Genomic DNA, 15724 nt, shown 5'->3' on the forward strand with positions numbered 1-15724 from the left:
CTTAGGTTTTTGGCTTTTTTTTCTTGTATGCATGAAGATTGAATTCTCAGATGATAGGCCAGTTAAAATTACTTTGACTTGGCAGAATATTACAAATACTACTTCATTAAATGGCTGGTTTGGGATTATTTAGGGGATGAAGCAGTGATGATCATTTCATCAAGAACAAGTCATCCCAAGATAACCTCACTTCCTTTTTTGAATTGGCATGCATATAAAATTATAGACTTAGAATTTAGCAGTGCACTTCACAAAATTCTTCAGTGTATATATATATATATATATATATTTGTAGACATGATTAAGACATGCAGATAACTGATATATTTTTGAGAATTTGGATGGAATGAATGAGTAGATCCAAATATTGGCAACTAATGAATTGATCTCAGCTAGAGGAGGATTGTAATGGAGTGCTTCAGGAATGTATCCTTACAAATGTAATCCAAATGGTTTCAAAATAAAGAGTAGAGAAAAACATTAATGCTAAAACTTCAGTCATAGAATAGCTACAATGTGGAAGGAAGAATAGGATGTAAGAAACTCAGAATTTCACAGAAACATAATAGAAGAAGCCATAAGTAAAGATCGTGGTGCCAAATATTTATAGACAAATTTGGACAAACACTTTAGGCACCAAGGAGAAGAAACTAAAGCTCCTAATAGGAGGTAATTGATTTAAAAGATCTAATTTATTTTTGGTAGGATGAAACTCATGAAGAAACAGTATAAGCAAAATAAAAAGAATTGATAATATTTTATATCATATTAATTATATTGCATTATATTATATCCAATCCTATCATATAATGCATATTATTATACTCTATCATATTTGGAATATATTTATATGTTCTAAAAATATTATAAAATGTTTTATATTTTAATATTTTATATTAAGACAATAAACAGTACTCTCTGAAGAATTCCAGTATTTAAAGCAGGGAAGTAGTGTGTTGTGTACTGGGCTGAAGAAGAGCAAAAGAATGTAAAAGTACAAGTGATTGTTCACTTCAGCATATACTATATATCATTCAGATGAGAATATGAAATGAATAAGATTATCATAGGTTAATAAGCCTAGAATGCCAAGCATATTATAGGAATAATAGGGAATTCAATTATCCAGGTATCTGCTGGAGCTCTCATTCTGTCAAAAATAAATAAGCTTTTGTTTTGTCTTGCCTTTAATGATAATGACATCCTTCAAAAGGTAGAGAAACCAATAAGAATTTATTTTATTATGAATTTGGTTCTCACCAATAAGGAGAACTAGCCACCAGGGAGAAAAATATGGGCACCTCAGTAGTTTAGGGAAGAGAGAAGTGACCATTATAAGAGTTTCTGATTGAAAAGGCTAAATGAGTCAAGCATAATAAAGAATATATCCTAGATTTGAGGAAAGCAGATTTCAAAGCTTAGAGGAAGAATCAGTGGACAGGAGCAGCAAAATCTCAAGAATGAGATTCCAGAAACACAAAGAGAAACAAGTCAAATGAAAAGAAAAAAATGGGAGTTTTTATGCAGATTGATGTATATACATATGGAAAAAACCAATTAACTTAATTTTTAAATGTATACATTCCCCATAAAAAAGAGCTTAATAAGAGTCTATAGCAAATCATAATGACCAATATTAATTAGCCTTAGAGATTTGAAATAAAACATCTTGGTCCTCTCTTTGTAGAGGTGTGTGTGTAAAGTGATTGGAGGCCCTATGACTGTGGAATATTATTTATGCTGTGAGATATAATTGATGAATGTATTAGTTTTCATCAACAACCTTAATTCTTTTTTTTAAAATTTTAATTAGAAAGCATTATGCTGGGGAGGAGAAGGGAGATAGATGTATTTGGAATTAAAATGATATAAAAATAAAAGATTAATTTGATATTTTTAAATTTAAAAGTTTTTTTTTTTTAAAGAATGGAAGATTAATCGAGCAGGTAACAAAAGGCAGGCAGAATGTGGTAAAGTCCCATAAAAACTGTGTTGTTATAAAGCCCAGAACAATATGTGGTTAATCAAGGACCACAGAAATGGGTGTTTTTAAAACTGTATCAAGGGGAAACTATGGACAACAAACTTTATTCTTAGTTATATTGGCATGAAAAGAGAGAGAGAGAGAGAGAGAGAGAGAGAGAGAGAGAGAGAGAGAGAGAGAGAGAGAGAGAATGAGAATGAGCAACTTCTGGCTCTTTTGTTTTACAGGAAAATATTTTGCAAAAAGTGGTAATGACAGCCTTTGCAGACCGCACAGTTGTAACAATTGCTGTAAGTATGAGAGACATTGTTAATTTAATCTTAATTTAATCTTATTTAGCCCTTTATTCCTTTGTTTTTGTTTTTGTTTTTTTTTTGGCAAAGCAGTAGGGTTAAGTGGCTTGCCCAAGGCCACATAGCTAGGTAATTCTTAAGTGTCAGGCCGGATTTGAACTCAGGTACTCCTGACTCCAGGGCTGGAGCTCTACCCATTGTGCCACCTAGCCACCCCAGTCCTTTATTCCTATATCTGACCACCTTCCTTAACCTTTGAATGATTAAAATATTTATATGTTTAATTAATTATTCCTCTAATAGTTACTGCATTTGTGCTCCTCCCTTCAAAAGAGGTGCTTTTCATCAATATTTCCAAACTACATTTAGGTATCTCATTTGGAAATTAAACTACAAATTTGGACCTAACACTCTAGAAATGCAAAAGAACTCATATGATATTTATACATTGAATTCCACTCTTTTGCAGTCCAAGGCTATTCTTCCCTAACAGATGTTTGTTCATATGGAATAATTCTGTCCTTCAACAGATGTCTCAGTTGTTTTCCCATAAGCATAATCTGGTGGTCTGAGCAGCAGTTTAGGAATTGAGGATTCCTAAATTTGATTGCCAAGTCTGCTACTGGCTTTCTGCACCTAATGATGCTTTCATTGATACATTTGGGGAAAGTGCTTTTATTTATACATCTGGGGAAAAATAGCCACCATCCCACCTTTCAGTACAGTTAGAAACTTTAATTTTGAAAAGTGATATGTTCCTGTCATAAAAATGTCTACGAACTAGTTATTTTTTATATTGTATCTTTATCTCAAAACTTTTGTGTAATTTATCCTACTTCCGACTTAATCTAAATATTTTAGTTTTTTTTCAATCTGACTCTTTTCCCCCTTCACCAACTGCTGGTAAAATTCTTGCTTGTATTGCTATTTCCACTCATTGAAAGTCATCTTTCAGTAATCCAACTGTACATTTTCCCTCATGTTGACTCTTCCTCTTATTCTTCTTTCTGTTCTTCTTTTCTTTCTAGCATCGGGTGTCTTCTATTACGAATGCAGGCCTTGTTTTAGTCTTTTCTGAGGGTATTTTAGTGGAATGTGATTCTGGTCCAAACTTACTTGCTCACAAGAATGGCCTCTTTTCCACTTTGGTGATGACCCACAAATAGATCATCAAAATCTACTCAGCATATAAAGCAGCTCATTCTCTGGTAGTTACTTTACCAGCTTCTGACTGTAATACAAATGTACCATAATGGCTTTATGCCAAGGTGTGGGAGTGCAGTGGGGAGGGTGACTTGCAACTGGCCTATATTGCCCAAAATAAAAAAAAAATGACCTGAATGAGATAAATTTGTATTGTTTAAATTATGCAAATATTCATAAGCACGTATGTGTATTTTCGTAAATGGAGAAAATAAAGATTTTCAAGAATGAATTCTAGCAGATTTATTTTTCTTTTAATGGGCCAGTTTCAATCTTTCTCTGTGTGTTCTTTATTGCTTTTATAAGTACTATATTATGCATGTTTCTTGCTTGTTTTTTAAGAGCGCATGATTTAATGAAATTAGTTTTCTATGACGAAGTCTAGAAAAGATGACATGCATGAAGTTGTTCTGTTAGCCCAATTTAATTCTGTGTGTGATTAGTGGTGAGGATGAGAGAGAACAAATGGGACAGAAAGATAATGGAGAGGACATATTCTTTAAGAGTATTCTTTATATAAATTGGGAGAGAATTGCTCCCCACCAAGGTTGATAAAGAGAAAATTGTGAAGTAGAGTTTTTCTTTTACACCCTGCCTCCTTTACCTAATTTTTTATACTCTTTAAATTTCCCTCTCTATCTTATTTAAACTAAATGTCTGACTTCCCATGAGCTGAAAATGAGATTATATATTTGTAAAGCACTTTGCAATCCTCAAAATGTTATATAAATGACAATATTATTTGAAGTTATTGATGATGGTGTCACTATGGTTCCTTCTCTAATGAAAAAAATCTAATAAATTCACTGAACCTACCTGGTACTACATAAATCAAACTGTGTAAGTAACAATCTAATCTACATGTTGCAATGCTAGCCTAGGCATGGTGCATTTTTGGAAAATTAACTGTACAAGTATTGCTATAAACAGGAACCTTATATGTTTTAACTGATTTCTGCTCCTCTGTATGTTGTATATACTTCTTCATTACTCTGTCCATATATCCCTTTAACCACTTTCTTTACACTTGAAGGATAAAGCACCATTTATTTAGCAAAAAATTTCTTTTTCAACTAACTGTGAATCTTGCTGCAAGAGAAAATCATTTTTGCAGTCAAAGACCAACTTTCCTCAGAAGACCAAGAAAAAGCTCTGAAGGGCTTGAAATAGTGAGGAATTTGAACTTGCCGATGGTTTTTGTTTTTGGATAATGATATCTATTGTTTTCCTTAACTGATAACCTTTCTGTTGATTTCATTCATTGATTTAGAAAATTATGTGAAAGTCTTTAAAAGGACTTTCTAACTAATAACTCACAAATACTGAAGTATTAAATATAAATTGCATATCAAAATGTATTTTTCCAGTGGTGATTAGAATTAAGAATTTCATCAACATTATTACCAATGACAGCAATTTGCAAGAAAATAATAATAATAATAATAATTTGGATTAATCAGATGAAAGTAATCCATATTTGTTTCTTTGGCCAAAGTTTCTAGCTTTTTATTTTTTTATTTTTTAATATAAACACAATTTTAGTGTAGCAAGCCAATGTTTATGACAATCTATTTATGGATTTGGAAGCCTACTTGTTTCTTTTGGTAAATGGTTGGATTATGTTTTTAAAATATCAATTGCTAGGAAAATGGAAGAATTAGGGTTTAGTTTACTTTTGTTTTTGATTAAAGTGTACAAAAGTTTACAGTAAATCTTACACAGCCCATTAAATCTATTTTTTTTCCACAAACATGAAGGACTGATCTTATTCAAAGAAGAATCCTTAGGAAAGGAAAAACATTTTCCTTCCCCCTTCTTCTCAAGGGTACCATTTTAAAAATATACTGTGACTGTGTATATTCAAAGTTAATATAGTTTATAAGAACATTATCAATGTATAGATTACAACAATCAATGAATTACTTCTGATTACTATCAAATTCCATATGAGTATAATCTGTTCTCTGAGGGACAAGTATTGTAGCATGCTTAGACTTCGGAAATGTCTTCAATAAACTTCTCATTGCTTGGGCCTCAATAAAATTTTAAGTTGAGGAAAGGGCTAGAAGAAGACATTAAGAAAACTGGTCTACTGATTGTGCTTCAAGGTACAGAATGAAAACTGTACATATAATAAGCTCCCCCTTCAGAATTGGTTAATTGTAATATGTAGAGGATTACTCCATAGCTCTCCCAATATTCACCATTAAGAGATATCACCACCACACCAATCTTTGTAAGGGAGTCAAAATTTGAGGAAAGGTGATTTCTCAATAATGCCCTTGTCTAACAGTCATAATTGCTTCAAATGAGGTATTCCAACTGCATGCAGGTAGTACCCTCAAAAGTCTCTTCCTAGCATTCATGAGCTTACCATACTTAAAATTGTAGCATGGTTCACAAGCATGGACTGAATCTAGATAAGGAAGGTAGTTGAGATACAAAATCATACAATAGAATAGCATTAACAAGATCACTAACCAGGGGGTGATTTCTGGAGCTCTACGTTTGGATGCCAATGGATGCTCCTCACAGTCAACCTTCAGTCTTCCAGTCCCACACTTCATAGTATTTTGTTACCTTAGTCCTAAGTGAAACTCTTCCCATGTATCCTGTCCTTCTCTTGGCGTCTGCCTTCCCCCACAAGTATACATGTCTCATCTGCCTCTTTCCCAGAAGGGAAGTTGGGGACCATCATTGATATGGGGGATATTGCTGTATTTTGGGAAACAGACTGTTCTCTCTCCCTGGGAGAATTTTATCACACTAGGCTAACCTTCCACCCTGGAAAATAGAAATCCTTCTTAGACCTTGGAACACTAATCTGTCACAGCTCCAATTAATATTCATTCATTCAATAAATAAATACCTATTGAACTAGTTCACCTGATTTAAAGACAAATTGCAGCAAGCAGTTGAGATTGTATGTAATACTGTAGGTCAAATTCTGACTTCGTTAGCTCATAGTAACCAGGATTTGAAAATCTGTAAGTAAATGGTACTTTGTTGTATGGAAAAGTTAATTTGCTTTTTGTATTTTTTCACTTACACACCAAGAATAATGAATGCTTTTAATAATCTACCTAAAATATTTCATTTTAAAACTTTTAGTTTATGCTCATGAAAGATTATAATGATAATATATTGGATTTGTCTTCTCCCCATGCAGCATCGGGTTCACACTATCCTGACAGCAGACTTGGTCATTGTGATGAGGCGAGGGAATATTTTAGAATACGACACCCCAGAAAGCCTCTTGGCTCAGGAAGATGGCGTATTTGCTTCTTTTGTTCGGGCAGACATGTGAAAGAGTGCCTTAAAATGATTCACATTGTTAAAGAAAAATGTAACAACTATAGTCTGTCTAATGGTATCTCTTTTCTAGTCTTTGGGAGAAAAGTATAATTTTAATTTTTCTCAATTTTTTTGTTTAGGAAGAGTCCTTCCCAAACAAATAATATTTCAAAAATTATAAAAATATCACTTCACCAAAGAGCACACACATATTCCCAGCACTGATTTTCCTAATGTTTTTATGTTTCACCCAGATATTAATTATTTCCTTTTTTCATGATCATTATAGTAATGCTCAGAAATCCTTAACTTTGAGAATGGCAAATTATATTGGAATGGTTAGGCTACTTATGAGGGTAGAGCTTCAAAATCATGCTTTGATCTAACCCCAAGTCTGTAGCTATTTGAAATGGATGTTCAGCAATATAACCATTTTATTTGTGTTAATATATTTTCTTAAACTCTGATCACATACTTTGTTATTCATGTCTTCAGAAAATTAAATAGTGAGGGAAAGAATTCACTTTCTGTATGTTGTACTTTTACTACCACTTAGCCTATATGAATAATTCTAAATTTATTTCTAATTTTTGTTTTGTCCTGTTAAAAAGAAGTCATAAAATTTTAGTAAATATTAACTCATTCTCTAATTAAGCAGGTCTTGTTCAAATTCCTGAAGGATAGAAAAACGATCATTCACCTATAATTAGCCAGAAGACATTTCAATAGAAAAAGAGCCCCCCTTGATCTTAACTTTAGGCATCTTGTCTTATTCCCACATTGCACCTAGAATAGTTCTACAAACTTAGTAACTGTTGGTCAAATGAATTTTACCTTATATAACTAGAAGTTTATAGGTTTAAATAGGTTTAAATAAAAATAAATCATTCATTTAGTGATTGACCAATTACATCCTCTACAAGCTATACCCACTCACCTGGGAACCCCAGAGCTCTGCTTTAGATTTGAAGCATTTTGTGGGTACCCATTGAGACATAATTCATAAATCTCCATGAATGTGTTTATTTTTCCAGAAAGGCAGACACCACATTGGCTCAAAATAAAAGACATTTAATCAAACAACGTGAGACAAGGAAAAGTTCTCTTAAGTACACAGGGTATATTCTTCTACAGGTGTGCTACACGTGCAAAGAACTGTTTTGGGGTGGCATACATATACACAGGGTCAGGAAATTTGCTTGGAAGCACACTAATAAGGATCCATATGTCATGGACACATGCATAGCTGGTACAACTCACACTTCCAACACTGAACAATACAGATGTCATCTGGTGATGTTATGATTCAATTCTCTGCTAGATATCATGCCTCTGTCCTGGACAGGACATCTTTACTTTCAAGTTATCTCTCCGGGGCATGTTCTGTGGCCCTGTGTTTGCCAAGTTACTATCATCTCCCATCTTTGGGGTTTCAGCAACTCAGTCTCTTCAAGTTTAGCTGCTGTTCTTTACCATCTTTGTCTGAAATGCAGTGTGGCTAGAAGGTCTCTCCCTGATAGAGTAAACTATAGTTCTATTCTCACACAGTGCCCGACTGATTGTGAGCCAAAACAGACAAATGAGACAGCAGCCAACAAAAACTAACAGAATATTTCTAGCTGAGATAGTCTATTACTTTTTATTATTTACTTCTAAGGTTGAATCAAAGTCTTTTGTATCAAACAGCTGTCTGATTTAAGGTTAATAATTGCTCATAATTCTGTTTACCTACCTATGATCCTGTGTTCCTAAAATCTATTTCAGGGATTATACTAGAAAAAACAAACAAAAAATATGGAGGTCTGTGTACTGATGAGTTTCATTCCCACTTTGACTTGCAAATGAAATTCTGATAGGAACAAAAGCTAAACAACAAAGCATAAGCATCACTTTCCATCCCTAGTCCACATCCCTGCCCCTATTATGAATATCTGTCAGTCATTGCTTCTTTTAGTTTACCTCTATTCAGCAAAGAAGTGCTCTAAATATATAGATTTCTTCCATTTGGAACACAGGAAATTGAAATTCTCTAGAATATATTCAAATGTGTTCAAAATTCAAAAACACTTGTTAAACATTATTTGCCATATTTATTTGTGGTCAGTCTAAGTCTAAATGGAATTTGTTTATTTTTCTAGATAGAAATGTTTAATGATTCTGACAGAACTTTGTCTTTAATCTTGTCCAAGTCTCAATATAATGTATATGTAAAAAGGATTTAAAATTATTTAATATTTTAGCCACCTGCATAATGTTTTTATTGTTGAAATGTAAACATATCTAGTAAAATATAATAAAATCTGATTTAAATAGTCCTTCTGTCAATATACATCTAACACAGAAATAATTGTTCCTGAAATTGATGATTCTTAGGCACTTGTTTGATTTTTTTCATGATTTCATTTGGGGTTTTCTTGGGGATGGCAAAGACACTGGAGTGGTTTGCCATTTTCTCCAGCTCATTTTACAAATGAGAAACTGAGGCAAACAGTGACTTAAAAAAACAGGCTCTCTTTTTTACATTCCTAAAAGTTCAATAGAATCAAAATAACTACCTAATCCAGCTTTGTGTACAAACACACACACACACACACACACACACACACACACACACACACACACACACACACACACACACAAACGGAGAGAGAGAGAAACACATATTTCAAAAATCTGTTAACCCTGTAAAAGTTTTACTGAACCAATATTTACCTTTTTGGTCTCTCTGGCAATATCTCTTTCTCCTAGGGTGTACTTTCTAAGAAACGACAGAGTGGCACACATTTATTCAACAAATATTATATGTACAAAGTGAAGAACACTATGAGGGGCATTGGGCAGATTATATATAATCTAGGTTTTATATAAAACACAATCCTTATACTCATGGAATTTTCATTTTAGAGACCAACAATGTAATCTGTAATGCAAACTATAACGACACACTGTAATTTGCTCTGAAAATATAAGATACCATACTACACTTGATACAACCACCACAAAATCAGTTTGAAGTTAAATTAATTTTAACATTATCTTTACCAGTCAACATTCTAATAATTGCCAATATCACCCAATAATTGTTAGTTTTTTTTAAGTTGGATGGATACCAATGTAATTACAAAGCTACCTTGAATGGATAAAATTGATTTTTATTTTAGTTTACTTTTAAATAAACAAATACATTCTTTTTTTAGACCTTTTTTAATTTTTAAAGATTTTATTTATTCTGAGTTTTACAATTTTTCTCCTAATCTTGCTTCCCTCTCCCCCCACCCCCCACAGAAGGCAATTTGCCAGTCTTTACATTGTTTTCATGGTATACATTGATCCAAATTGAGTGTGATGAGAGAGAAATCATATCCTTAAGGAAGAAAAATAAAGTATAAGAGATATCAAGACCAGACAATAAGATATCAGGTTTTTTCCTAAATTAAAGGTAATAGTCCTTGGTCTTGGTTCACACTCCAGAATTCTTTCTCTGGATACAGATGGTATTCTCCATCGCAGATAGCCCCAAATTTTCCCTGATTGTTGCACCGATGTAATGTTGCTGTTAGGGTGTACAATGGTTTTCTGGTTCTGCTCATCTCGCTCAGCATCAGTTCATGCAAATCCCTCCAGGTTTCCCTGAATTCCCAATCCTCCTGGTTTCTAATAGAATATATTACATGACATACATATATCACAGTTTGTTAAGCCATTCCCCAGTTGAAGGACATTTACTTGATTTCCAATTCTTTGCCACCACAAACAGGGCTGCTATGAATATTTTTGTACAAGTGATGTTTTTATCCTTTTTCATCATCTCTTCAGGGTATAGACCCAGTAGGGGTATTGTTGAATCAAAGGGTATGCATACTTTTGTTGCTCTTTGGAAACAATTCCAAATTGCTCTTCAGAAAGATTGGATGAGTTCACAGCTCCACCATCAATGTATTAGTGTCCCAAATTTCCCACATCCCTTCCACATTGATCATTGTCCTTTCTGGTCATATTGGCCAGTCTGAGAGGTGTGAGGTGGTACCTCAGAGATGCTTTAATTGGCATTTCTCTAATAAGTAATGATTTAGAGTAATTTTTCATGTGACTATGGATCGTTTTGATTTCCTCATCTGTAAATTGCCTTTGCATATATCCTTTGACCATTTGTCAATTGGGGAATGGCTATTTTTTTTCTAAATTTGACTCAGTTCTCTGTATATTTTAGAAATGAGTCCTTTGTCAGAAACACTAGTTAAAAAGGTTGTTTCCCAGTTTACTACATTTCTTTTGATCTTGGTTACAGTGGCTTTGTCTGTGCAAAAAGTGTTTTAATTTAATGTAATCGAAATTATCTAGTTTGTTTTTAGTGATTTTTTTCATCTCTTCCTTGGTTATAAACTGCTTCCCCTTCCATAGATCTGAAAGATAAACTATTCCTTGATCTTCTAGTTTGCTTATAACATTTTTCATGTCTAAATCCTGTTTCCATTTGGATCTTATTTTGGTATAGGGTAACAAGTACATTCTTAAAAGAAAATAGTAAAACTTTTTTCTAAATATATCTATATGATATATATTTAAAGAAAAAAACATGCACATCTATAATTTTCTAACATGTTTGTAAAAACCAAAAAAAAATCCATACATTCATGTATCTATACTAAATATAGTTGGCTTACTGATACAAAAAAATTCTCAAAGAAATATGTTTTCTCTGGATTTCTTTTTTCAAGTCAAATTATTCCTTTGCTTCAACACTCAATTTCCAATTACCTAATAAAATTATGAAAGGGAAGGAATTCCAGTTGGGTATCACTTGAATCTCTGAATCCACCTAATATGAAAGCAGCATAATATAATGGGAAAATGATTTTTTGAGGAAACTAGATACCACTAGCTCTATGATTATGGGCAACTTAACTTGAGTTTTCTGATACAGTTTCTTCAATTCGGATGTAATAAAGTTATTTCTTTTCAAAAGATGTGTCCATAAGCTACTCCTCTTTTAAATATTTTTACTTAGCTCACAGAAATGACTGTTCTCTTACTTAGAATATTTCAGCTTTCAAAAGATTATAAATTATTGATTATATACCATTATTATAGCTTTTGAGAGGGTACATAGATTGTCCTGTTTTTACATTTACTTTAAGTCCCTGTCTAGAGCTACTCACCTCATTAATTTTTTTCTACCTATGTTTTTGTAGTAAGATTCTAAGTGCAGCAGTGACATCAATGCATTTCATTACTTTTCAAATCAAAAAAGAGTGTTTGCTCTATTTTTCAGGATTTTTTAAATTTGATTTTCTGGTTCTCTCTTAAATATTTTATCAGTTATTTTGTGACACATTCTTAAGTTAATATTTTTAATACTGTGATGGATAGTAATATATAAATTACCATAATAGCCCTTGGTTAAGGTGAATTTCAAGTGTTTACTCTTAGCAATATCGTTAGGCTCGTTAGTGTCATACATAACAACCAAATGGACACATCTTTCTGTCATGTTCAGTTGTCTTACTGGTAGGCATTAATACCTATTGTCAGAATTGGAAAAACTATAGCAGGAACTTTAGTTTGGACTCTTGGAACCAATTGGAAGACAGTGACTCTGAGGTTTTATATTCTGGTCCTTACTCAGGCTGACACCTTATGAGCTCAGGTTGAATATTAGAGCAAAATAGGACACTTGGAGATCATTCAACAGTTCACAAAAAAGAGAAGAAGTCAAAGCAGGGAGATTATCTAGCAAAGAGGCATTGAGGATACTTTAAATTAGCTTAATTTAACTACCTATTATTCTCCACTAATTAAGCATCAGAAGGAGTGTCTGAATATCCTTGTGTTATTTGGGCAACAAAGAAATGATGTCAACAGCCTAAGCCTTCAGAATCCTGACCCAAACAATTTTTAAGTATAGTCTCAATAACCATTAAGGAAAAACCAGTCTAACTTACATGGAGAAAGTGGTAAAAATATTGCTTCTCCTAACACTACTTGAACTGTTCCCTTTTCCCCCATCCTTTGACATAGGCATAATTTGCTAAAGTATAATTCTAAGACAGATTTTTAGAGAAATCAGACCAAAAAAGCCATTTCCCAGTTATATCTAGATCTCTCTAAACATCTGTCAGAATGTGGGCAGATTAAAAAGTAGCTCCAGCTAAATTTACCCTTTTAGAACAATCCTGGTTGTTGACCCCCATTCTTAGCACAGCCATTGCCATAGTTTTCCCAGATCCAACCATGTTTGAGTTTTCCAGACCAAACCATCCACTATCTAGTACATAATTACCTATTATATTCAATTCCTACATTACTCAATTCCTATATTTGCTTCTCAATTCCTATATTTCTGACCTCTTTTTACCCATTTACTTTGTATATATATATATATATATATATCTTGGTTGGACATAACTATTTTTTTCTCCTCCATTAGAATGTGAGCTCCTTGATGGCAGGGACCATATCTTTGGCTTTGTATCTCCTACACCCAGCATAGTTCCTGTCATTTAATTAGTATTTAATGCTCTAAAAATCCTCAGTATCTTACTACTATCTGTAGAATAAAATACCAACTTTCTGTCTTTTTTAATCCAGTTCCAAGTTACCTTTTCAGGTATATTACACAATAATCCTACATTACACATTACATATATTCTAGGTTCCATTCACCTAGTTCCCTTGTTCTTAGAACATGATCTTAACAATTTCTGTACCCCTCAAGCCTGGAATGCATTCCATCTTCACCTTTTTGGAAGCCCTTTTTTTAGCAGAATTACAGCATCAGAAATTTGTGGAGCCATTTATCTAGACCAGGTCTAGTTCCTAACAAGGGTTGGGCTTTCCTGAACACACAACTGACCACTTTTAAGTTGGCTACATTTAATTACTACCTGTCCACAAGGAAATGAAGATGGTCTATTGTGTGAAATAAGCAGTTACTTCTCTGAGTTTGATAAATGAGCCCAGTCAACAACACATAATCTGGCTCCTAATTAGCAACTCTGGAGGCTTACACTGAAGGCTTACAAATCTTATATCCCCACAAAACAAAACCCAGAGAGGTTATTGTGATGGCAGGACTTGAGCAGGGGTCCTTCTTGATAGGAATAATGTTTCATTATGAAATCTGCCTCTTAAGCATAACTTCAAATATACAAATGTTATACAGAGATGCAGATAACAGTAATCTAGCCTATATCACAACACACAAATATATTAGCCAAATGACTGATTACAATTTATGAATACATTCAAGGGCAAGATAAATTTAACAGTTTGTTGGGGCTTTTGTATGATGTCTTTGATTCAGCATATAGTTTTCAAAACAGGAAGGGCAACAGTAGCATTTACTTCTTATTGGGAGCAGTGAGTCAATTGAGTGATAGAGGATGGATGGATGGATGGATGGATGGATGGATGGATGGATGGATGGATGGATGCAGATGCCATGGTAAGGGTGGGGGGGAGGTGGTCTTGGTTTAGAATGTCTTTCATTTTATTGGCCATTCTTTATAACCTGAACATGGACCTTCTTCAGTCTCCTCTTTTAGTTGTAAGTGATCTTATTACCAGTTTTTATTCAAATCCATTGACTGAGGAATGGGACAGTTCTGCTTCTGTTTCTTGGCCAGGAACCTCTTGATTCTGAAAATTCTATGAGAGGACATGATGATGAGATGGCAGCCAGGTTTCCACTATGATGGCTGGACAGGCAAAAACATCATTTCTGCCTCTTAGAACAACAAACTTAGTTGAAGCAATAATTCAGAAAATGTTTTCTAATCCCCAATTCATAGGGTCTACCTTCAAAATTACTTTGTATTCACTATACACACACACAAATGCACACACACACACACACACATACATAACTTTGTATTCACATGTGTACATGCTGTTTATCTCATTGTAAATTAAAATCCTTGAGAATAGATTGCTAGATATTTTTTGCTTCAGTTTCCCCAATGCCAAAGAAACAGTAGCTTCTAGATGAATGAATGAATGATGATTAACTTGCAAATTATACCATGTCATAAATGCAGGTTTGTTGGATCCTTCTTGTGACAAATGGAGGCCTAATGATAACCAGGGTTGATTTGAAGATTATGCATTTATTTTTGCTTATTATTCAATCTTTTCAGTCTCATCAGACTCTTCATGACCCCATTTGAGGTTTTCTTGGAAAGATAGCGGAGTGGCTTGTCATCTCCTTCTCCAGTTTATTTTATAGATGAGAAAACTGAGGCAGGGTTAAGTGACTTGGCCAGGGTCACAATTCAGGAAGATGAGTCTTCCCAACTTCGCCTTATCTCATTTGAAGTTTGATTTCATAACATTGCTCTTATCGACACTGTTCATAAAAGCATGCCACTTATGGTTGACTTAAAGTTCTGAAACTATTATTATTTAAGGCCTAAAATGAATAAATCAAATTTATAGTACAACTGCACCATAGAGTTAAATGTTACTTCATTATTCTCATGTCTCTACAAGAGACCGAACTACAGAATGTGTAATTGTTTATACAAATTATTAGTTGTTATTAAGGAAAGGACTATTAATCTTTGCTATTACCAGAGTCATGTGGATTTAGGTCAACCTATCTGCTTCTAAGTATTTGCTCTCTTGACTCATGGAAGTTAGGCTTTTTTCCAATTCCAATATCTACTACGGAGAGAGGAGTCTAAAAAATATTCTTTTCTCCTTACTCAAACATTTATCCTTTAAAATAGAACACAGAAATTTTGAAAGTTTGCATTTATTAAATTGGTTGCTAACACTGCCTTTCAATTAGATCCCTCCCTTCATACATAACACAATGTTATTTTTCATTGTTTTTCTCCATAAATAAAAGTTGTCAAATAGTAATATTTAATTAATTGATATTTGTCCTATTATAATAAAATATTTAAATCATTAATTATTAATAATAAAACAATCATTAAAATATATTTGC

General features: G+C 33.3%; 1 protein-coding gene across 7 annotated transcripts in view; it reads left to right on the plus strand.

The window, feature by feature from the left end:
* The window catches only part of ABCC9 (ATP binding cassette subfamily C member 9), a 186713-nt gene extending 177673 nt beyond the window's left edge, over nucleotides 1-9040 (plus strand). For 5 of the 7 annotated variants that reach the window (XM_074194290.1, XM_074194293.1, XM_074194294.1 and 2 more), the window contains 2 exons: nucleotides 2212-2274; nucleotides 6650-9040. In XM_074194290.1, the coding sequence (XP_074050391.1) occupies nucleotides 2212-2274; nucleotides 6650-6787 (201 nt within the window). In that variant the 3' untranslated portion in view covers nucleotides 6788-9040. Of the gene's footprint in view, nucleotides 1-2211; nucleotides 2275-3305; nucleotides 3486-6649 lie in introns of all 7 variants that reach the window. The other 2 variants (XM_074194291.1, XM_074194296.1) reach the window with 1 other exon arrangement.
* Nucleotides 9041-15724: the final 6684 nt, after the last annotated feature.

Source organism: Macrotis lagotis, chromosome 7 (assembly GCF_037893015.1).
Source record: "Macrotis lagotis isolate mMagLag1 chromosome 7, bilby.v1.9.chrom.fasta, whole genome shotgun sequence".
Lineage (NCBI taxonomy): Eukaryota > Metazoa > Chordata > Mammalia > Peramelemorphia > Peramelidae > Macrotis > Macrotis lagotis.